This window comes from Panthera leo, chromosome C2 (assembly GCF_018350215.1).
Source record: "Panthera leo isolate Ple1 chromosome C2, P.leo_Ple1_pat1.1, whole genome shotgun sequence".
NCBI classification, from domain to species: domain Eukaryota; kingdom Metazoa; phylum Chordata; class Mammalia; order Carnivora; family Felidae; genus Panthera; species Panthera leo.
The window spans coordinates 40,302,759-40,328,126 of record NC_056687.1 but is presented as its reverse complement, the minus strand read 5'-3'; the positions used below and the strand labels follow the sequence as shown (position 1 = coordinate 40,328,126).

At 37.2% G+C, this 25,368-nt stretch overlaps 1 protein-coding gene across 1 annotated transcript; it reads right to left on the bottom strand.

Moving 5' to 3' along the window:
- Positions 1-379: 379 nt before the first annotated feature.
- HTR1F (5-hydroxytryptamine receptor 1F) lies at positions 380-1,596 on the bottom strand. The gene has a single exon (XM_042955651.1). The coding sequence runs from the start codon at positions 1,563-1,565 to the stop codon at positions 465-467; it is 1,101 nt and encodes a 366-aa protein (XP_042811585.1). The 5' UTR covers positions 1,566-1,596; the 3' UTR covers positions 380-464.
- Positions 1,597-25,368: the final 23,772 nt, after the last annotated feature.

Below are 25,368 nucleotides of genomic sequence, written 5' to 3'. Positions count from 1 at the left end.
GGTTAGGTAGGAGAAATGGGTGCATTGTGGTGAATTTTCTTTTCTCTAAAATGGCAGAATTTTATAACAAAACGATAGCATTATATAGAAATTACAGATGTGGTTAATTGAATACTCTTCTGTGATTGTCGTAAGCCATAAACCTGGAAAATCACTGTTATTAATAATAATTACTCTAATACGTATTTTCAGTTAGCCTGTTAGGGACATTGCATAGGCAAAATGTTGTTTATAAGCAGTAAATTTTCTTCGCGTTTTGAATACTCTAGAATGATGGTCAAAAGAAACATCTTTTACTCAAGAAGTTTATGTTCATGTTGCTATTAAAATATAAATTATATTCTTGTAAGTTTAGCAGTTTTAATGTATTTCCTCTAAAAGTTTAACTGTTTTGTTATTCATCATTCATTTAGTTACTTCACCTCAAGAAATCCCCAACCTTCTAATGATAAACTTTCTTTAAACTAACATCGACATCGTACAAGTTTTTGGAAGGCTTTCTTGAAGTCTTCATTAAAGATTGTATAAATCAGTGGATTTATAAGGGAGTTGAGATATCCAAGCCATGTCAAAAAATTTGACATTTCTTCAGAAATTTTACACTTTTCACAGACATTAACAACCAATTCTTTTACAAAGAAAGGAAGCCAACATATTACAAATGCACCCAAGATTAACCCCAGCGTAGTGGCTGCTTTGCGTTCTCTTGTGCCTGAGATCTTTTGCCTTCTCCAAGATTTCTCATGCTTGAAATCAGACCTGGAGCTTTTCACTGTGCTGTGAATTTTATCAAAGTCTGTTGATGGATCAGATAAAGATTTTTCTAGCATGTAGGGTGTGGAGACTAGTCTGGTGCTTTTCTCACTACTCCCCAAAAGGACTTGGCCATTCACCTCCTCCTTGGCAATCCTACTTGCTTGTCTCTTGTGGTATAACATTTTCGCTGCTTTATATATTTTGTAGTAGAGGATCAAAATCAATGTTAATGGGATGTAGAAAGCTCCGAATGTTGAGTAAATGGTCGAGACGATGTGGTCATGTTTGATGATGCACTCATCATCGCGGCTAGTTCCTTGGTGCCTCCAGAATAAAGGAGGCATAGAGATAAAAATAGATATAATCCAAACTATTGTAATCGTAATGCCAGCATGCTTGGGAGTCCTTTTCCTGGAGTACTCCACAGCATCTGTGATTGCCCGATACCGATCCAGAGCTATAGCAGAGAGATGCAAGATGGAGCACGTGCAGCACGTAATGTCAACGCTCAGCCAGATGTCACAGACCACCTGCCCCATAATCCAGCTCTCTCTCACAATGTACACGATGCTGAAAGGCATCACCAGGACAGCTACAAGAAAATCTGTGACGGCAAGGGAGCAAATTAAATAGTTGGCTGGGTGGTGCAGCTTCCGGGTGACAATAATTGCAGCAATCACAAGGGAGTTGATGGTTGTTGTCATCAGTGCCAGCCCGGAGAGAGTGAGGGACACCAGAATTTTAGACGGCATTCTGTTTAATAGTTCTTCTGAAGTCAAGTTTTGATCAGATGAGTTTAAGGAATCCATTTTGTTTGTTTTAAAAGATTAATATAGCTGCAAAAATGGATACCTGTAACAAAGGAGGAGAAAAACAGTTCAGAGAAGTCTTCAAACATTTTTCTCTCCCTTTCAGAATGAATTTTGAAAAAGTGTATGTGTGTGTTTTCCCAGAATATTCCATGGATTTTAAAAAAATGGGAATTTAGATTATAGATTTTCTTTTTCTTTTCATTTAATTTAAAAATTCCAATGAAAACAGTAACAAACAATAACTTTCAAAACATTTCTGAAAATACAGCTCACATAAAACAATTTTTATGAGTAAACTAACCTATTACTCGGTAAAATCTCTACCATCGTAGAATTGCATTTAAAAACTGTATTAATCCGAGCTATGTTTTTCTCTTCATCTATGCAGTAAAAGTTTAATAGCACATGTCACTAATACATATTTATGCATTATATAACCCAATATAAGAAAATATCATATTACAGGCAGTATTCAAAATCATAAACAATTTTGTACTTAATTCAAAGTTACATTGAGAACATCATCATTGAACTCATGGAGTCTAAAGGAACTTCTAAGTATTTCATGTCAGGATATAAGTATTATAAAAAGGGAAATAAATAAAAATAAAATATTTTTAGTACATCCCTAGCATTCTATGATCATTTTATGAAATGAGGAAAATGTCAGAGTGTTTAGTAGTCTTTGTGGACATAAGTAGCGAATTTGGTTTAAAAAGATGAAATAGAATTAGTGGGAGTGAAACAGCCATAAAACACTGACCATTAATACAATGACATATATGACAAAATAACTCACTTAACAAGGTGAACTTGCCAGCAAGGAGAGCTCATAATGGCACTCACTCTGAAATGGAAATTATTCTTCTTTACAAGTCGCCATTGTAAGGACCCTGTAACCTTACGTCTGAAAGAGGACACTCCAAACAGGGCTTATAATTTTTGCTTTAATCAATGCTATTGTTTAATTGTAAGCCAAATAAGAACAATTAGAGTCTAATGAAATAGGATTAATCTTTTTTATATGATAGTATTTTTTCTTTTTCTTTTTTTTCACATCAGCCCTTCTCTCTTTTTTAATAATTCTATAGCAGCCACCTATATCTTAGGAAAAGACAGAGAGAAGATGGAAATCTGAAGCTTTATTCTTGGTTGTAACTATTATTGTACCTCCATAGTCCTCAAATTATTTTTACTTTAAAGTCATTATGTCTTGGGGCGCCTGGGTGGCCCAGTCGGTTAAGGCTCTGACTTCAGCTCAGGTCATGATCTCACAGTTCGTGTGTTCGAGCTCTGCGTGGGGCTCTGTGCAGACAGCTGGGAGCCTGAAGCCTGCTTCAGATTCTGTGTCTCTCTCTCTCTGCCCCTCCCCCACTTATGCTCTCCCTCTTTCTCCCTCTCAAAAATAAATAAACATTAAAAAAATTTAAAGTGGTTATATCTTATTTGTTGGAACTGATAAAACAAATACTTTACTTAGTATTATTGTATCAAGTGTTGTGTGTGTGTATAATAAAACTTTGAGGTAAGCACATCTAGTATTTTACTTGTGTTTGGTTATCAGTAGTAAATTTAATTTTTATTTTCTGATATTCATTGAAGGCAGGTGCTGATGGCTTGCTCCTAAGCAAATTGAGGGGCACAAGAAATTTGAGGGTTAAATTTGAGTGGCTCAGTCGGTTAAGTATCTAACACTTGATTTCAGCTCAGGTCATGATCTCACGGTTCATGGGATGGAACCTGGTGTCAGGCTCCTCGTGTTCCCAGCACAGAGCCTGCTTGCAATTCTCTCTCTCCCTCTCTCTGCCCCTCCCCCACTTGTGCTGTCTCTCTCTCTTTCTCAAAATATATAAATAAACATTAAAAAAAAGAAATTTGAATACCTGTTACCCAGAAAATGAGTAGTTGTCCTGTGTATAATTGAGAAGCTACAAATCTACGTTATTTATATCAACACTTACCCCTTTTAAAGGGTAACTAGGATAGCACCAGATAAAGAATGGAAGCTAAAGTTTCCCTAGAAATTCTAAACCATTGGATGGGGCACCTGGGTGGCTCAGTTGGTTAAGCATCTGACTTCAGCTCAGGTCATGATCTCACAGTTGGTGAGTTTGAGCCCTGCATCGAGGTCTGTGCTGATATCTCAGAGCCTGTAGCCTGTTGCGAATCCTGTGTCTTCTCTCTCTGCCTCTCCCATGCTCATGTTCTGTCTCTCTCAAAAAAAATAAACGTTAAAAAAATGTGTTAATGTTTATTTATTTTTTTTTTGAGAGAGAGAGAGAGAGATAGAGAGAGAGAGAGAGAGTGAGTGGGGGAGGGTCAGAAAGAGGGAGACACAGAATCAGAAGTAGGCTCCAGGCTCTGAGCTGTCAGCACAGAGCCTGACACAGGGCTCGAACTCACGGACCATGAGATCATGACCTGAGCTGAAGTCGGATGCCCAACCGACTGAGCCACCCAGGTGCCCCAACATTAAAAAAAATTTTAAGAAAAAGAAATCCTAAACCGCTGGAGTGCCTGTGTGGCTCAGTCGGGTAAGTATCTGACTTCGACTCAGGTCATGATCTCATGGTTCATGGGTTTGAGCACCAAGTAGGGCTCTGGGCTGACAGCTCAGCCTGGAGCTTGCTTTGGATTCTGTGTCTCCCTCTCTGTCTGCCCCTCCTCAGTTCCCACTCCATCTCTCTCTGTCTCTCAAAAAATAAAATGAAATGTTAAAAAACAAAAAAAGAAATTCTAAACCTGTGGTTTTCCAATTTAGCTTGCCTCAGAACCATCAGTAGGACTGTTAAAACACAAGTTATAGGGTCCCACCCTTTGGAGTTAGAGATTCAGTAACACTGGGGTGGGGCCCTCAAACTTGCATTTCTAACAAGTTCCCTGGTGTTGCTGCTGCTGTTGGCCCAGGGAGTTAGGGGTTTGGGGAGAACCCAACAGGGCTGTTACTCAGCTGTTTGTCTAAGCCTTTTGCTGCTACAGCATCAATGACTTCTTGGTTGAGAGCAGCTCTGACATTTCTGTTGTACAACTTTCTCAGCATCTCTCTTTCTCACATTCTTAAATTATTTCTTGGAATTTTCCAAATAAATAATCTTTCTCTAGCTTTTCTTCTGCTGTTTCCCTGGCTATTTTTATTGCTGACTTTTTACAGTACGGCTTAGACCTCCTGCTCTAGGGCTATTATTTCCTTCCCCCACATCATTTCCACTCTTTCCAGCCTGTGGTGAGAGTTATGTCATATGACCGACCATATTTTCTAAACCAAATACTGGATCGCAGGGCCTGAGGCTTAATGGCATGGTCAACTGCACCATCAGGATTATCATGAAAATCCTTGATATGTGCTTTCAAGATCAGTGGACCTCACAGTTTTTAGCTAATTTCCCTGGAAATATCTTTAGGCAGTTAATGGTCATAGGTGAAATGCTTACTCCAAGCCAATTAGACATATTAGAAACACAGTAGATTAATTAGTTTCTACCTTCCTCCTAATCCCCCCCCCCCATTCTCTCATCATAAAACTTGTACCAAATATTCAATTAAAAAACTAAATATTTCTTGATTGGTTAATTATTTATTTATTTAGTGTTTAATTAATTATTATTGAGTGTTATGTGAATTTATCTACTGCTTATTTAGTGTTATAGGAGTTGATTTAATAGCGATGACATTTTCTGTATTATAAACAAAAATAACTTCCTACTTAAATTTGCCTGCTAAACAGTTTTGACATAAGAGTCTCTTCAAGAGGCAATTCTGAAATTACATTTTGAATAGAATATTGAATAAGAGAAACTATTTGGAGATAGTTATGTGTGTTTTCATAATAAAAGTGAATTCTGTTGGTAAGTGGACCAGCTTAATATTAGTGGCTGAATTATTTGATAATTCAGCTGAATCCTCTAAGAATCACATTGTAGCATTTAAATTAGGCTCAATAAAATGGTAGTTAGTGCTAAGGAAAAAATCAAAATGAGTCATATAAATTTGATTGCAGTTTCTAAGAAATTGTCCCATTATTAAATTTAGAAAACTAATCTTCTGATAGTTGTATTTACTGAACAAAGAAAATGGAAAACAAATGTAACCAATCACAATTGAGTTTCTTTTCCTATTTGTTTTATTTTCCTTGCCACTTCCAATTAGAATTTCAATAAATCGGGGTGCCTGGGTGGTTCAGTCAGTTGAGCGTCTGACGTCGGCTCAGGTAAATGATCTCGAGGTTTGCGGTTCATGGGTTTGAGCCCCACATTGGGCTCTGTGCTGACAACTCAGAGCCCGGAGCCTGCTTCGGATTCTGTGTCTCCCTCTCTCTCTGCCCTTCCCTAGCTCATGCTGTGTCTCTTTTTCTCTCTGTCTCAAAAATGAATAAACATTACAAAAAAGAATTTCAATAAATCATCTACCTTCGTTAATTCATGCATGGCCTCCAATCAGATTCTTTCCTGTTCCTTTACATCTTAAGGTCACATTGTGAGTCCTCACAGTGCTAGGAACTGCTAGGGATCACCTCTAGGTTACTGGACATAGACTAGGTCACACGTCTCTCCTACTCTTAGAACATAGATGGCAGTCTATATTTTGAATGGGAAATAGGATTACTTGTTAAGCAGAGCTGGAAGTCTCATAAATTATATGTAGCCTTCTTGATAATAACAAAGAGAGAAAAATTTCCCCAGGCTTTCCTGAGAATTAATATTTGCCAATTTATTGATCTAGCCACCATATATTTACTCTACTTGCACAGTTGTTTTTATTATGTTCAGCTGTTGGTTTGATCTTAATGTCCAAGTATATTTCATTCATATTAAACTATAAGTTCATCGAGTCATAGTTTGGTTTACTTTATACTATAAATAATGAGGGGGAGGGGGAGGTGGAGGTCATACAAAAGCAGTTTTGTTTTTGTTTTTTTTAGAGAGAGAAAGAGAGAGAGATAGAGAAGGAGAAGGAGAGAACATACACACATGTGTGCACAGGTGCATGAGCGAGGGAGGGGTAGAAGGAGAGGGAGAGAAGGAATACTAAGCAGGTTCTATGCCCAGTGCGGGCTTGATGTGGGGCTTGAATCTCACAAACTGTGAGATCATGACTTGAGCCAAAATCAAGAGTCGGATGCTTAGCGGACTGAGCTACCTAGGCGCCCCGAGGTAGGTACAGTTATTATCTCCCATTTCGTAGATAAGAAAACTGACGTACTGAAGTTTAATAAACTTCTCTACAATGACAACATAACAAACAATTGGTAGAACAAACTCATTCTCTTAATCATCATGTTCCTGTCAGTGAAAAATTTAGTACTTTACATAATAACTCTCTTCTAGTCATGAGATCTACGAAGTAGCTCTTTTGTAAAGTAACTATTTGTAAAGATTTTGTTATAGAGTAAGAAGTAGTTTCAAGGGGAGGCAAATACCCAGTAGAACGAACCACTGAAACACAAGACATATTTTATACAGCCATGACTTGGAGCTCTGCTTAAGCAGAAGCTGGTCTTCCAGGCTGCTGGTTATTAACTACAGGCTATTAACTACATTAGGAAGAAAAGCTTACTTTTAAACTTGGGTAAGATAGGCCGTAATTGACTGGACCATGTTTAGCTTAAATATACACTGGCTTTATGTAAATGTATAGTATAAAGTAGCCACAATGTTAAATAAGATGGGGATCTTTGTATTTTCATTTTATTCGGTTGGCTTTATAGAACGCTGTGGAATATATCTTGTATTTCTCCATTTGACACAGTAAATTATCCTAACAGGCCAAGATACAAATTGAAGCACAGGGTTAAGATAGTAACATCTTGAGACTCAATCCCAAGATAATTATGAGAAATCTGTCCATATCTGAATAACAAGAAAGGAGAACTCCTTTCATATATTTTCACTTAGCTTTTTTCCTATCTGAAAGCATTGAAATTTCTAGCAAGTAGTTTTTCTCTTCTTCAAGATTTTAAGGCTAGTTTTTTATAATTTAAAATACAGGTTCTCATTCAGTAACTTCAATTATTTCTACCCATTTTTTTACTTTGATTACTATGATAGTAGTGGCTATTATTGTCTGTAGATTAAAACTATTTTAATGAATGTACTTGGAATTGATATTAGTAGTCATGCATTGTAGAGAAAATTATAAACAAATTATAAAGAATTTGTTGGCTATTTCAGACATGACATGGTTAAATGATGATAATTTTATATTACCTAGCTATGACTTAGCATAGGACAAATCTGAACTGTCATTTGGACAGAATGACAAAATATCAGAGCACACAATGGTTGAACCTCCTGATTTGTCTCCTAAGTTTTGAGCACCAATCAATAAAATTTATTAAGCAATGCAGTGTGTGTTAGGTTCTACATGTGATGCATATGCATAAAAGATGCAGCCCATGCCATTAAGGAGTATATTGTTTGTTTATCAGTAGTTCAGGAAAAAAGGCATATACCTATTCATCAAACATTAATTTAGTTTCAGCTTTGTAGCTGGCACTCTGGATATAAACATGAATGTGTCACTAAACATTTTCTCAAAGAGCTCATTAGCAGGCTTTACAGATCACTGCACTATGACGAGGTAAGTGCATTATGGGAGTCATTTGAAAAAGTTTCCAGGCATCTACACCTTGCATTTCTTATAATAGTAGGGATGTTACCAGCCGTACTTATTGGGTATTCAATATTAAGAATGTTGATATTGAGGGGTGCCTGGGTGGCTCAGTTGGTTAAGTGGCTTTGGCTTAACTTTGGCTCAGGTCAAGATCTCACGGTTGGTGAGTTCGAGTCCTGAGTGGGCTCTGCACTGACAGTGCGGGGTCTGCTTCAGATTCTCTGTCTCCCTCCTTCTTTGCCCCTCCCCCACTCTCTCTGTCTCTCTCAAAAATAAACATTAAAATAAATAAATAAAATTAAAAAAAGAATATTGATATTGAAATGGTTGTCTATCAGTTGGCAACTAAAGTGTTAAAAATTATAATAAGTGGTGTATCTAAAAATATACATTCTAAAATAAGTGTTTTAGTTCAAGTCAATCAAGGCAACTATTGAAAATTGTTCCCTGATCTTACTGAGAATTGATAATAGAAATACTGAATATGGAAAACTCTCAGGCAGGATTTTGAATATAATTGCTGTTAGTTTAGCAGAAGTTGAGGGAGGTTTCATCATGATGAACAATATTGTTGCTATTAAAAAACCTTCCTAACTTCTTGAGACCACAAGTTCTGCGAAGATGTTGCCCACTGGGCCACTGAGGTGGGTAACAGGCCATGGATGTGGTTTCTACATGGCCGTGAACTTCCCTGGGCGGCTGCCGAGCAGACTGAAGTGGTGGCTGGGGCAGGAATCATTGCTCCCTGCTGCTCTACAGCCATCCAGCATGCCAAGGTGGCACTGGTGAGATTGTTGTCGTTGGGACGTGTTTCTGGACCCAGGTCATGTGGGAATCTGACATCGAGGTTCCTCACTGGCCATGGTGCACAGACAGGGTGCCTATCGGTATTGATTATGGTTCCAGGCCACACCACATCTTTGTAATTAGTCCCTTTGTATATAAATTCTTATTGAATTATCCTAATTTGAGTTTGTCATCTACTTCCTGTTGGGACCCTGACTGATAATAAAAATTGTAACTCCTTGGGAATGAGTGTAACTAACAGTGACTAGTTTGGTAGTGAGCATGTATCCAAAGACAAGTGAATCTTAGTAATTTTGTATGTTTCCCAGGAAAAGGGGAATTTTTTTCCCCCTCACTGGACATTCAGCCTTTATTTCAGTTTAGATTTCTTGAAATGCTTATACCACCACATGAAGCCTAAGAATGAAGCCAGTACTTATAACCTGAAATGTACCATGTGATACATGCATTGGTAAATATGTAAAACAGAAGCCATGATCATTCATAGGAGATTGTAGCCATCCTGCCTGGGAAGACCAGAAAAGATCTCACATTGGAATTTAACCTTAAACTAAGACTTGAATGAGTGTCAATAGATTTTGGGGTGTGTGTGTGGGGGGGGGGGGAATAGGATGCAGTGAAGGCCTTTGAGAGAGGAAACAGTTTGCAAAGGTACAATATCAGGAGGAGTATGGTAGGAGAATAATTTGAATGGGTATGGCAGTTGAGGCTGAAAAATTGGACAGGAGGCAAGAGTTTTATATACTGCAAAGCTGGAGGCCATCCAGAGCCACTGGAAAATGTGAAGCAGAATTAGGTAAAGGTTAGAGGCTCTGATAGGAGATTATTAAGTAGGCTAGGTGAGAGTGAATCTCCAGCCAAGGAATGAAATAAGGGGATGAGGACAGAAAATAATTTTAAGCCCCTTTCTAGTGTATGACAGGATTTGACAGTTAACTTAATTTGGGAGATGATGAAGCTTGAGGTAAATGGAAGATCCTAGAACAACTCCTATGTTCCATTGTGGGCAATCAATTGGGAGATGATATCATATACATGAAGGGAACATAGGAAAAGGAGGTTTCAAGGGGGGGGGAAAGGGTCATTTTAAAAGTAATAGTTTCAAATACACTGAGACTATCATAGGAGACAGCCTGTATGGAATTATCTAGAAGGAAGATCTGGATTGGAAATTTAATTCATACATTATTAGCTGAATCCCTGCATATCTATAAAATCAATAGGGATTGGTGACAGCAGTGCCCTGAAGAATGAATGGGAGATGAAGAATTAGAGGAAGTATGAAGCATTTCTTTAAGAGGTTTGACTACTAATGAAAAACTTAAAATTTAGAAACTTCAAAAGCTAAAAACACAGAAACTCTGAGTTTAGAGATTTGAGTTTTTAAATTTTTTTTAATGTTTATTTTATTTTTGAGAGAGAGAGAGAGAGACAGAGTGCCTACGGGAGAAGGGCAGAGAGAGAGGGAGACACAGAATCTGAAGCAGGCTCCGGGCTCCGAGCTGTCAGAACAGAGCCAGACGTGGGGCTTGAACCCATGAACAGTGAGATCATGATCTGGACCCAAGTCGGTGCTCAACTGACTGAGCCACCCGGGTGCACCGAGATTTGATTTTTTTTTTTTTTTAAAACACAAACATAACTTGGTGTATTTATGCAGCATGGGAACCAAAGCTCTCAGGCGAAGTAAAAGTTAAATTATAAACTTAACTGCCATTTCTTTATTTCTTTATTACATCTTCCCTCATTAGAATACAAGTTCTTTAAGAGCAGAAATTTTAATTCCTGGGCCTAGCACAAAATTTGGTTCATAACAGTCACTTAAAATATATTTGCTGAATGATAAATAATGAATGAAAAATACACTGTGTTGATTCAGAGTGAGGGAAGCATGTATTCTTACAACATGGCTGACATAAACTGGTACAATCCCACGGACACAATGTGGCAAAGACCTTTGATACAGTCATTCTATTTCTAAGAATCTATCCTATAAGTATATTTCCATGTATGAGAAATGAATATGTCCAGCAATATGTACAAATTATTGTGCTTACTTATAATGAACAAGAAAACTCTATATTTTGATATGAAAAGACTTCCAAAACACATTTTAAAGTGAAAAATCAGAGTGTAAAAAAGTATGTATAGCATGTTACTATTTGTGTAACATAAAGGATATGTATGAATATAGTTGCTTTGTTTATACATAGAATATCTCTGGAAAAATACACAAGAAACTGGTAACTGTGGTTGTCTCTGGGGGATAGAAATAGGGAAAAGTGTTTGGAAAGAGTATCTAAAATTTTATACTCATTATGCATTTATCTATTTCTTAAAAGTAATAAACTAACAAAGAAAAAAGCTGCCACGAATAAATGTAAATGAGCCCAGTAGTTTGTTTCAAACACCTTCCTAAATGCTTTGTCTGTATGGTCTTATTTGAGACCAGGGGAAAAAAAGATAAGTGGAGGAAGTAAATTTGTAGCTTGTAAACTCGTGTGCACATATGTATTGGGGGAGGGTGGAAAATGGAAGGAATGTGGAGGTTTTTATGTGTCGTAGACAGCGTTTTCTTTTTGAATAGGAGACGTTATCATATGTTGAGGGGGAGGAGGCAGGGATCAAGAAGGGTAAGAAGAACATTTGGCACCCTTGCTAGAGAGTAGGAAGGGAATGATCAAAGGCAGAAAAAAGAATGCTGTGTATTGCTTAATGCTGTTTGGGCATTGTTCTTTACTACAAGTGCAACTTTAGTTTGGAAATGCTCAGTAGCCCTAGCATAAGAGTGGAAAATAAATGTTGTCAGATCATATACCTTTCTGTGGGAGAAGCACAATGAGGACATTTGCAGAGAAGTAGCTGAAGTCAAATGATAAAGATACCAATTGGGAAATAAGTTTAGATTATAACTGGAGGAGGTAGCATCTTAACGGAATGGGTGAATTTCACGAGGTAAGTGAAAATTATTTCTAGGCTGAGCAATTATCTTGTCCAATTGGCCACAAAAATTCTCCCTTAGCCCGTGGTTTTCTGTTGCCCAGTCCAGTCTCAGAAGGTAGCCCCCCGGGGTAAAATTCTTTCAGAATGGCTCCAGCTAGCTCTTCTCTGAGCAGTCCTCACAGGGAAGCATCTGAACTCATCTGGCACATTACCACCTGGGGGGCTTTCCTCTAGCTCAAGGATTCTCAAAGTGTAGTTCCTGGAGAGCAGCATCAACATCAGGTGAGAACTTCTAGAAATACCAATTCTTGTCCCCTTCGCTGCGACTGAATCAGAAACTTTGGGAGTGTGTTAGAGCCTCTAGAGCTTTTGTACACATGCTTAAGTTAGAAACAACCACTCTAGCTGTTCCCTCTTACCTGAGATTACCACTTGGCTAATTAACTCCATAACCTCCTTTAAGTCTTTGCTTTAAATTCCCAGAACTCTGTGTAACATTTCAACCCACCTTAACCTTTATTCCTTCTCCTGATACCCCCTTCCCTTCATCTTCCTCATCAGCTTTATTTTTCTTTAGCACTTATCATTTCCTGTACTATATAATTACTTCATGGTTTTTGTCTAATTGATTTCAATACAGGGATATTTTCTGTGTTGATATTGATATATTTTAAGTTCCCAGAACAGTGCCTGATGTATAATAGGAGCTTAATCAATATTTGTAAAATGATTACTTGTCCATGGTCTCAATAAAGAGCCATTTCCAAAGCAGTCACCTTTCCTGGGTTTGTGACAAAGCAGCTGGCCAGCAACAGTCTCCCAACCTTAGGCTTTTCCAGGTATGGGTCTCCCACCAACCCCAGCTTTCCAGACTGTAGGAACCATGAATCATGCTCTTTGGGCAGTCTCCTTGGAGTTCCTCTCTCTCAGTTTGAGATGAGACCTCCACCGTCATCCCCAAACCACCCTTTACCTCCAAACACATTTCCTTATAGAAAGGGTGGGGGGAGGGAGCAAATTCTCAGAAAATCTATGACTTTCTCCAAACATCATCCTCACCCTCTTTTCCAATTCTTACCTCTTCAATTTAACACTGTAATAATCTTGAGGTATTGAAGGCTCACTTTTTCCCACTGCTTTCTCAGTTCTGAATAGGGCATAGTTTAGTATAACATCTTGTATTAGAATATGATATAGTTGATATCCATTTTCTTAGGGTGTCAGCCCAAACTAGAATGTTTAATTTTTATTTATGCTACATGCTCTTCTTGGCTTTTAGAGTCCATTCTTTATATTTTAGTCCACTCTTTATATTTTTATATATTTTATATAAAGCAAGTTTGTTTTTTTTGTTTTGTTTTGTTTTGTTATGAGAGAGAGAGAGTAGGGGAGGAACAGACGGAGACAGAGAGAATCTTAAGCAAACTCCACACCCAGCACGGAGACCAGCTTGGGGCTATATCTCATGACTGTGAGATCATGACCTGAACTGAAATCAAGAGTTGGATGCTTAACTGAGCCGCCTAAGCACCCCAAAGTGAATATTTTTAAAACATGACTTTTCTGTCCTTCAAAATTGCCAATGACCTCCCATTGCACTTAGAATAAAGTCTAGATCTTTAACCATGCCCTCAAGGCTCTTATGAATTGGTGCTTGTTTACATTTTCAGTCTTCTATGGTATCAATTCCCGTATGCTCCTTACTATTCTTGAGGCCACACAGGCCTTCACAGGTTTGGTTTTTTTTTTAAGATTTTATTTTTAAGTAATCTCTACACTGAATGCAGAGCTCTAACCCACAGCCCCGAGATCAAAAGTCTCACACTTCATTGACTGAGCCAGCCAGGCACCCCGAGCCTTCTTAGTTTTGCTACTTGATAAAATCAAGCTCTTTCTTAGGTTAATGGCATTTTAACTTCCTGTTCCCTCTGCTTGGAAATCTCTTTCCTAGATAACTGGTTCTTTCTTATTAAAGTTTCAGACATTCTCATATTACATTATGTTTCATCATAGTATTTATCCCTCTCTAAAATTCTTAGTTTTTTACTTGTGCATTATCTGTTTCCCTTGTTAGAATATATAATTCATGAAAACAAGGATCTAGAATTTTGGTTCAATGCTGTGACTTCAGTGTCAAGAACCTAGTATGTAAGATTTCAATAAACACTTGACAAAGATTTTATTGTATGCCTCCTAGATGCTAGGCTCTATACTTTAACACAGTTTTGATTAAAAACATTTTTTAGCCCCTGCCCTTAAGAAACTTTCAGTTAGAGTATGAAAGGAACAAGAAAAGAGCTTACTTTTCTTGTGGTATGGTAAGTGTTAGATAAGACCAAAGTGTGAGGGTTTCTATGGGAGCTGAGAACGAATCTGGATTCTGGTGTAGCAGTGAGGACAAGGGAGCCAGCAGGGTAAGGTGGGATTTCAAAATGCAGAGACTGCTTCCTGACTGTTCACGTAGAGCTAAATGAAGAACGGAAAGAACTAGGAGCAGAGGGGGAAGGAAATGGTTGGGTAACGGAGATGGGTGACCTTTTCTTTCATTTTTCGTGCCTCTACATTCTCGGAAGGACTTGATGTTGGTACGGGAGCCCATTCAGACTCGTCTTCCAGGCTCTAGCCACTTCTGTCACTGCTTACTTTGCATAGACCTACACATCTAAAGTACAAAACGTTTTCTAAAACAAAATTTAGTCTTTTTTCCATTGGATATTTTTTCCTGCTTTGTCAAAGATTAGTTGGCCATACGTTTGTGGGTCTAATTCTGGAGTCTCTATTCTATTCCATTGGTTTATGTGTCTGTTTTTGTGCCAATACCATGCTGTCTTGATGATGACAGCTTTGTAGTAGAGGCTGAAGTCTGGGATTGTGATGCCTCCTGCTTTGGTCTTCTTCTTCAAAATTACTTTGGCTATTCGGGGCCTTTTGTGGTTCCATACAAATTTTAGGATTGCTTGTTTTAGCTTCAAGAAGAATGCTGGTGCAATTTTGATTGGGATTGCATTGAATGTGTAGATAGCTTTGGGTAGTATTGACATTTTGACAATATTTATTCTTCCAATCCATGAGCAGGGAATGTCTTTCCATTTCTTTATATCTTCTTCAATTTCCTTCATAAGCTTTCTATAGTTTTCAGCATACAGATCTTTTACATCATTGGTTAGGTTTATTCCTAGGTATTTTATTATTCTTGGTGCAATTGTGAATGGAATCAGTTTCTTTGCCTTTCTTTTGCTTCATTATTAGTGTCTAAGAATGCAACTGATTTCTGTACATTGATTTTGTATCCTGCGACTTTGCTGAATTCACGTATCAGTTCCAGTAGACTCTTGGTGGAGTCTGTTGGGTTCTCCATGTATAATACCATGTCATCTGCAAAAAGTGAAAGCTTGACTTCATCTTTGCCAATTTCGATGCCTTTGATTTCCTTTTGTTGTCTGATTGCTGATGCTAGAACTTCCAACACTATGTTAAACAACAGCGGTGAGAGTGGACATCCCTGTCGTGTTCCTGATCTCAGGGTGAAAGCTCTCAGTTTTTCCCCATCGGGGATGATATTAGCTGTGGGCTTTTCATAAATGGCTTTTATGATCTTTAAGTATGTTCCTTCTATCCCGACTTTCTTGAGAATTGGACCCACAAAAGTATGGCCAACTAATCTTTGACAAAGTGGGAAAGAATACCCAATGGAAAAAACACAGTCTCTTTAACAAATTGTACTGGGAGAACTGGACAGCAACATGCAAAAGGTTGAAACTAGACCACTTTTTTACACCATTCACAAAAATAAACTCAAAATGGATAAAGGACCTGAATGTGAGACAGGAAACCATCAAAACCCTAGAGGAAAAAGCAGGAAAAAACCTCTCTGACCTCAGCCGCAGCAATTTCTTACTTGACACATCCCCAAAGGCAAGGGAATTAAAAGCAAAAATGAACTATTTGGACCTCATGAAGATAAAAAGCTTCTGCACTGCAAATGAAACAATCAACAAAACTAAAAGGCAACCAATAGAATGGGAAAAAATATTTGCAAATGACATATCAGACAAAGGGCGAGTATACAAAATCTATAAAGAACTCACCAAACTCCACACCCAAAAAACAAATAATCCAGTGAGGAAATGGGCAGAAAACATGAATAGACATCCAGATGGCCAATAGGCACATGAAATGATGCTCAATGTCGCTCCTCATCAGGGAAATACAAATCAAACCCACACTGGGATACCACCTCACACCAGTCCGAGTGGCTAAAATGAAAAAATCAGGAAACTATAGATGCTGGAGAGGATGTGGAGAAATGGGAACCCTCTTGCACTGTTGGTGGGAATGCAAACTGGTGTAGCTGCTCTGGAAACCAGTGTGGAGGTTCCTCAAAACAATAAATAAATAAATAAATAAATAAATAAATACATACATACATACATACATACATACATAAATACATAAATACATACATAAATAAATAAATAAATAAATAAATAAAAATATATCTATCCTATGACCCAGCAATAGCACTGCTAGGAATTTACCCAAGGGATACAGGAGTGCTGATGCATAGGGGCACTTGTACCCCAATGTTTATAGCAGCACTTTCAACAATAGCCAAATTATGGAAAGAGCCTAAATGTCCATCAACTGATGAATGGATAAAGAAATTGTGGTTTAGGGGCACCTGGGTGGCTCAGTCGGTTGAGTATCCGACTCTGACTCAGGTCATGATCTTGCAGTTCGTGAGTTCGAGCCCCGTGTTGGGCTCTGTGCTGACAGCTTGGAGCCTGGAGCCTGCTTCAGATTCTGTGTCTCCCTGTCTCTCTGCCCCTTCCCCGCTCATGCTCTGTCTCTCTCTGTCTCTCAAAAGTGAATAGACATTAAAAAAATTTAAAAAAAAGGAATTGTGGTTTATATACATAATGGAATACTATGTGGCAATGAAAAAGAACGAACTATGGCCTTTTGTAGCAACGTGGATGGAACTGGAGAGTGTTATGCTAAGTGAAATAAATCATACAGAGAAAGACAGATACCATATGTTTTCACTCTTATGTGGATCCTGAGAAACTTAACAGAAGACCATGGGGGAGGGGAAGGGAAAAAAAAAAAGTTAGAGAGGGAGCCAAACCATAAGAGACTCTTAACAACTGAGAATAAACTGAGGGTTGATGGGGAGTGGGAGGGAGGGGAAAGTGGGTGATGGGCATTGAGGAGGGAATCTGTTGGGATGAACACTGGGTGTTGTATGGAAACAAATTTGACAATAAATTTCATATTAAAAGAAATTAGTGGTATCATGTCACAATGGTATTCTAGCATGGTAGAATGTCTATAATAATACTCAGGACACTAAATATAGCTAAAATTTCTATTTATTTCTTAGACACTCATTTCCAGCATACTTGACTATTGAAATATTGATTTTTTTGCTCAAAAAGGGCTTAAAAACCATAAACATGAGAGCTTTAAACAAACATGATTTAACCCATTTCTATTTAAAATTTATTACTGCTAGAATAGACTTAGGTTAATAGTTTAATGATCTGTACTGTAGCAGGAGTTTTTAAAGTCAACAAATCATGTGCATAATTCTAGAAGCAAACCCCATTTGAAGATTCTGCAATCTAAAAAACTAATTAAGAGTATATGAGTTTGGGGTGCATGGCTGGCTCAGTCGGTTAAGCATCAGAGTTTGGCTCAGGTCATGATCTTGGGGTTTGTGAGTTTGAGCCCAGCATTGGGCTGTCTGCTGTCAGAATAGAGTCCGTTTCTGATCCTCGATCCCTTTCTCTCTCTGCCCCTCCCTTGTGCACGCATGCACTCTCTCTCTTTCAAAAATAAATAAACATTTTTAAAAAGTATATGAGTTAATGTATTTGGAAGATTTTCTAAGCCCTGTGAAAGGAGAGCTATCTTTTATCTTGAGTTTTAAAAAACTATGTAGAATAATCTAATTCATCAATAAATATTTATTTTTAATTCTTATCTCACTAATGAAGTGGAGGGTTTTTTGTTTTGTTTTGATTTGTCTTGTTTTTTGGGTTGTCATCAACTTAAAATTTAGCTCATTTACCATTTTATGTCAGATGTCAATTGTCATAAAATGAGAAGAAATCATAATGCAACAAATGTCCATGTGACAGACCATTATTTTTCTATCAAAGCTGAAGTTTAACATATAATAGGAATAAAATGCCATATTTAGCAATCAATTTTCTCCTTTGAATAGAAAAAAAGCTCACAAAGGTGGGAGAAAAAAATGATTGAAAAGCTAATTATGTAACAGTTCTGAATTATGTAACATTCTCTTGATGTCCTACTCTGTCTAAGAAGAGGAGGAAATAATACGAAGTCCCTAAAGGACTTCATAGATAATCCAAAAGGTTTCTGAGATGCAGGGTAGCTAAAGGAAAGTAGAGTGTTAGCAGTTTCAGCTGATGTGGCTCTAACCTGGGCAGGTCTAGCCTTAGTCAATAACCTATTGGCATTGACTTGAAGAACGCTTCATGGGTACATAGGTATTCCTTGCCTTGATCTCTCCTGGCTAAATTTTCTATTTGTACAGGCTATCTAAAATTAGTGTTTTGTGGGTATAACATTTGGCATTTGTGTTAATTCTGTTTGTTTAGTATCCTCAAAATGTCTTTCAAAACTCATACATTATGTTGCCAGTTATCTCCTAAAGATATTATTATTATCTATTGTCCTTGGAATATATGTCCTTCCATATATGTATGGAAGGTCCAGAATGAAATGGCATCCTCTCACACATCTTGCTTTGGTTTTGTATGGTCCAGTTCAATTGTACAATTTCCATTGCCCTATTTCACAATTTGACATTAGCTACCTCCTTTTGACTGAAGTTTACTTTTGTAATATATATGAAAAAGTAAGTGAATAGTGTGAAAAATATAGGAAACATTTATTAAACAGTTTTTGAAACATCTTTTTAGAGATTATATAATGTAGCATATTACTCACCTAAAAAAGTAGGTCACTAATTTAAGTTTTGATAACTTCATGTTATTAACTGAATTAATATATATTATTAATTGAAGTGAGATGGATTTATGAAGGGCATGACTTCTTATTTAAAAAGAAAAAGAAATCCAATCAAGCCACCTTAAGAAAAGGGGGTCATTAGAAAAAGTGACTGTATCACACCTGGTCAGGAAATAAAGTATAATTGGCCACATTCAGGGGACTGAAAAGGAATCATCATATTTTTTTCCAGATTCAAGTCTCTCTCATCTATATTTACCTTTGCTTTTTTCTTTACTAACTTTCACTGTTTGCTTTTCAATCAACATGAAGTCCTGGCTCCAGGACTCCAGTGTTGTATAATTTTTCCATTCAACTAGCCTGCTTCATCTAGCAGTTAATTGACTCAGTATCTCTCTGCCCTACTGGCAATTTCTGAGATGAAAGCTTGAACTGGTATTAAAGTAAGGTGGTATTAGATGTTGCCAGTGGAGTGGATTTGGGGGCTATGGTGGGGTGGGGTAGATGGCCAAAGGAATTTCAGGGAAAGAACAATTACCCCAAACTATGTCAACAAAATCTAAATAATAGATAGTGTTGATAAATAAATAAAATAAATTATTTATTACTCCATGTTGATAATTTTTATTGGTGTGTTTGTGACCAGGGTACATAAGTGACATCAGAACCTTAGCACTGACTTACTTTAGCCTAATGCTTACTCGGCTGAAGAGAAGAGTCAGAGCAAAAATCTGGGCTACACCACATTTTTAATCTAATATTTGTGGACAATTTTATAGCATTTTATTTTATTTTATTTTATTTTATTTTATTTTATTTTATTTTATTTTATTGAGTTTGTTTATTCTGAAGGAAAGAGAGAGAGCATGAACAAGGGACAGGCAGAGAGACAGCAAGAGAGAGAGAGAATCCCAAGCAGGCTCTATCTACACAGTCAGCATGGAGTCCAACGTGGGGCTCCAACTCACCAACATGAGTTGGGGCTCCAACTCATGGTCTCAGGTGAGACCATGACCTGAGCTGAAATCAAGAGTTGGATGCTTAACCAAATGAGCCACCCAGGCACCCCTTGTAGCATTTTAATGCATACTGGCCATTAGAAGATCCCTGAAAGAGGTTGAATACGTTGGTGTTCTTTCAAGGCAGGGAGAAAACCAGATCAGAAAACCTGATGACCATGATATTTTGGGCAATTGGCACAGATGGTAACCCAATCTCTTTGAAATGTGTTTAATTCTTCCTTTCCAGGTCACTTTGTATTTGTAGGACTATATCAAGGCAGTCCCAGAGGAAGTTACTCTAATTAAACTGCTCTTTATAGTGCCAGCCTTTTTGCATGCCCTCCCTCCCTTGGTCTTGCTTCTTTGAGAAGAGTTAATCTAAATCTTTAAGTAGGAGAAATAAATAAGTAGAGAGCTGTGATCATTGTGTTCTGCTATGAAATAAATTTTAGGGGAAAATAACTTCATAGGGCTTCTGTGGGTATTGGGTAAAAAGAAAATGGTTTGAATTCCTGGATCCTGCTTCAAGGAGGGAGAGAAAGCCCAGAAAACCAGCCTGGACTGGTGAGAGGTCCTGGTGCTAAACAGAAGAAAGATGTGTTTAATTTCTAAGTCTTAGTTTCTGAATGTTTAATGAACTCCTACCACGTGTGAAGTCAGTGCTCTGGGGAAATTTCAAAGGGTTTACCATCCAGCCAGAATCCAGCACACATATTTCTAGATAGGCTTAGATAAGATACACCCTGAATTTAGAGGAAGTTAAGCTCTCTGGCCTGGAGGCAATAGTATAAATGTTCTCTCTGGAATGCTTTAAATTCTGTGGAGTTTGTGGAGTCCCAAACCCACAGCTCTTAGTTCTGAAGTATAAAGTCATGGATTTCCTGCACAGGAACCAATGTTGTAGGTAACATCCTGAGGCCAACAAGAATGTCAAAAGTGAGGGTTGCACCCTGGCCAGTGGAAGGTGTTAGTTTAGTGTTACCATGTAGTGTAGAACACGTGACAGAAGGTTCATTTTCTTCTTGCAGCTTTCACTTTAAGGACAAATAAGATAACTAGAATTCAAAGTAAAATAATAATAATAAAAAAGAACAAACAAGATTTAGTAGGGTAACTCTGGTTTTCTGTAATTCTTCACACTTAGGCAATTAGGCAGATCAGGACAACTCATCACCTCCTTCCTACCTAATATTTGAATACATTGTAAGAAGCTTTTCTAGAGCTGTGGCAGGAACTGTTTTTCCATAATGCAAAACTTTGTCAGAAATAGTATAAATGTTTCTGATTAATGTACAAAAGCAATCCTTATTGAGGAGCTACTACATGTTCTAAACACATTTGAAACATGAAAATGTTCTTAGGGTAAATTTAGCTTATTCATTAAATAATCAACTATGAAAAGCAAATCAAGAAAACAAAGATGGTTCAATGAATAAGAAAGTCAATAATTGGGGTGCCTGCGTGGCTCAATTGGTTAAATGTCTGACTCTTGATTTCAGCTTAGGTCATGATCTCAGGATTCGTGAGTTGGAGCCCCATGTCAGCTCAGCACTGATAGCATGGAGTCTGCTTGAGATTCTCTTGCCCCTTCTCTCTGCCCCTATGCCTTTATCTCTCTTTCTCAAAATAAATATGTAAAAAAAAAAAAAAAAAAAAAAAAAGGCCAATAAGTCACATTTGGTAGATTTATGTGGTTAGAAAGGTTAAATGTATCACTTAAAATCACTTAAAATATTATCAGAGTATAAGATCAGTATTTTATTCATTGTTTTGTTTGTTTGTTTGTTTGTTTGTTTGTTTTTAGTAGGCTCTACACCCAGTGTGGAGCCCAATGTGGGGCTTGAACTCATGAGTGAGATCAAGACCTGACCTGAGATCAAGAGTTAGATGCTTATACTGACTGAGCCACCCAGGTGCCCCTAAAATCAGCATTTTTTAAATTAAAAAAAAATTTTTTTAAATGTTTATTTATTTTTGAGAGAGAGAGAGAGAGAGAGAGAGAGAGAGAGAGCAGGGGAGGGGCAGAGAGAGAAGGAGACACAGAATCTGAAGCAGGCTCCAGGCTCTGAGCTGTCAGCACAGAGCCCAACGCGGGTCTTGAACCTGTGAACCATAGTCATGACCTGAGCCGAAGTTGGACACTCAGACACAGGCACCCCTAAAATCAAACTACTGAAAAAGATGAAATCACAATTATTTGATCTATTAGGAACTTATGAAAAAAGTAAAAAAAAGAAACAACTTTTGATGTTATTATGGCAATATTTATTTTACCATTAGGTTTAACCGTGGAACCAAGGAAAATATTTGATGGTGGTGGTGGTGGTGGCAATGTGTGTGAAGGGGTGTTGTCTGCATCTGCTTAAGAGCTGTTAAGAAACAATTTAATTTTGGTTGTTAAAAAATGATCTTTTCCAAAAAGGGCAAAGCAAACTGTCAGTTATATTCTGTGTTTCTGTTTTTCCCATTAGTTAGCTACTATACACATCCTGTTGATATGAATCTGAGGAGTCTAAATATTGAGATAAAATGAAAATCAATGCAATTAATATAATTTAGTTTTCAAAAAAATTCTGATTACTTCATATCTTGCTAATTTAAATATAAAGGAAAAATCTATTATGTTTATAATAAATTATAATGCAGATATATATATTTAGCTCTCTATCTATCTATCTATCTATCTATTATCTATCTATCTAAATAGATAGAGGACAGGCAGAGGGAGAGGGAGAAGGACTCTTAAGCAAGCTCCTTGCTTAGCACGGAGCCCAATGCCGGGCTTGATCTCATGACTGTGAGATCATGACCTGAGCCAAAATCAAGAATCAGATACTTAACTGACTGAGCCACCAGGCGCCCCTTCTTTTTTATTTTTATTACAAAAAAATTTTTTTAGTGTTTTTTAACTTTGAGAGAGAGAGAGAGCAAGCATGAGCAGGGGAGGGGCAGAGAGGTAGACATAGAATCTGAAGCAGGCTCCAGGCTCTGAGCTGTCAGCACAGAGCCCAACATGGAGCTCGAACCCATGAACTGTGAGATCATGACCTGAGCTGAAGTCAGAGGCTTAACCGACTGGGCCACCCAGGTGTCCCTCTTCTTTTTTATTTTTAAAAACAGCTGACAATACAATTCTCAAATGTTGACTCAACTATAATGAAGTTCATGTTTTCTTTTTGCATGTGAATGTCTCCCTTGGTTTATCTTTAGTTTTATGCTCAAGGAATTTTACATTGATTCAAATAAAAGCTGTTTATAGGTTTAGGACTTTAAAAAATGCAATTTTGAATAGCTTTTGTAGCAGTTTCTCACACTATTAATCTCTGTTTCCTGACACTGTTTCTGTAAAATTTAATTGATTTACTTATTAGTTATCCATTTTTGCCCTTAAATATTGCTGTCCTAAGTCATTGCCAAATAAACTATTCTGAATTTTTAGATAGATCCTAATGTGTATCATCTGTTTGAAAAAAATCAAAGTTGCCTCATTCTCTTTTCCTTTCTCTTTTTAATTGTGGCATGTCAATATTTGAAAGCTAAAATATTATCTATTTTCACTGCTTGTATCCTATGTATGTCATTTTAAATGCAATTTAGATATTTAGCACATTCAGATTGCCAGATTTAACAAACAAAAAAAAGTAGAGAATGCCTATTTAAATCTGAATTTCAGATAAACAATGAATACTTTTTAAGTATGTCTAGAATGCTTATTATGACAAAAATATTCATTGTTTGTCTAAAATTCAAATTTAAGTTGGTGTCCTGCATTATATCTGCCAACTCTAACACATTTTATCATATTTGATAGGATGTGTAAACATTCTACTCCTTTTTAGATCTCCTCTCTTTTATACTGTCTTCCTTATTTATTTTTAGATTACAGAATGAGAAAACAGTGAATTCAGTTGTATAATTTTTGCCATACAGAGCAGATGTCTTGCTGGTTAACATATTAGATACTATATTTACAGGTAATATTTTAAAGTTATAAGAAAAATTCAACAGCACACATAGCCATAATCCTGAATACACTTTAAACTACAATCTGTACTTTAACATTTCACTTCAAAACTTACTTTAAAACTTCCCCCACAGCTTTTAGGCTTTGTCCCTTCATTGAAGTTGGCTGGGATGGGCCATTCTCTAATGACAAGGGTGAGCAAGTTAAAATGAGTTTTCTGGCTTTTGACTAGTCATCAATAATATTATTCAGCAGAATTTCTCAAGCTGTGCTCCTTGGACTTAGCCCACTAAAGCTGTTAATTGGTGCCTTGGGGAGAGGGTGGTCACTTAAAATTAGGATATTATGGGTTAAAGGCATATCTTTATTGTAGAACTTTTCTGAAGTTCAGTATGCTATTTTTTGCTGGGCATCTGTAAGAGAGGACTACTGCTTTCCCCTAGGTTTTTTTCCTATAAACGTTTTTGGCGTGTGGCACACCATGTACATTTTGTAAGACACTAGAGTTTTACGAAACACAATTTGGGAATTCTGGAGAAAGTTCCAGGCTTGTTTTCATGATTTCCAGATCATAGATGGCTTGAGGACTAGAGTTGTGTGATAGTCATCAGGAACCAGTCTACCAAAGTATCAGTCAGGCTGTGTCTAAGGGACAGAAATCAAATGGTCCAATTTGATCATTGATGGATTAATTTAAATTGAATAAGCTCAATTAACAAGTAACAGGAAATAGAGAAAAGAGAAGGCACAGGGATAGGATACAAGAAAAATTGGAAATAACCTTTGTTGAGTATCCACTATAGTACTAGAAATCACACAAAATGGATTGTATGGCATATTTATATGATTTTCCTAATACCCCCATAACAAAAGCATTATACTTTTTTATAGATGAAGAAATTGAGGCTCAGAGAAACCTAGTGGTTTGTTTATTGTCATATTTCTAGTTAAGTTGTCACAATTGGGATTTGGTACAGGTACTTAGTCATCAAACACGTTTTCTTTCCCTACTCATAGTAATTCACTTAAGCTCGATTTCTTTTGTCTTTTTCTATCCCAGGAACCTACCAGACTACTTCAGTTTTGAGAATTACCACTTTAGAGCAGCAAATATTCTTTTTCTTCCTTCCTTTCCTTTCCTTCCTTCCTTCCTTCCTTCCTTCCTTCCTTCCTTCCTTCCTTCCTCTTTCTCTTTCTTTCTTTCTTTCTTTCTTTCTTTCTCTCTCTCTCTCTGTCTCTCTCTCTCTCCCTCTCTTTCTTTCTTTCTTTCTTTCTTTCTTTCTTTCTTTCTTTCTTTCTTTCTTTCTTTCTTTCTTTCTTTCTTTCTTTCTTTCTTTCTTTCTTTCTTTCTATTAATCACCTGGACAGCTACTGTTTTCTGGTAACTTACAATGACGACTTCTTTTTGTGATACATGTAAGATGGTTTCCAAATTGCAGATGAGTAATTACTCACAGGGGTGAAAGAAGTCTCA

Coding starts and splice junctions, on each gene's coding strand:
- HTR1F (XM_042955651.1), bottom strand. CDS start 1,565: ATGGATTCCTTAAACTCATCTGATCAAAACTTGACTTCAGAAGAACTA.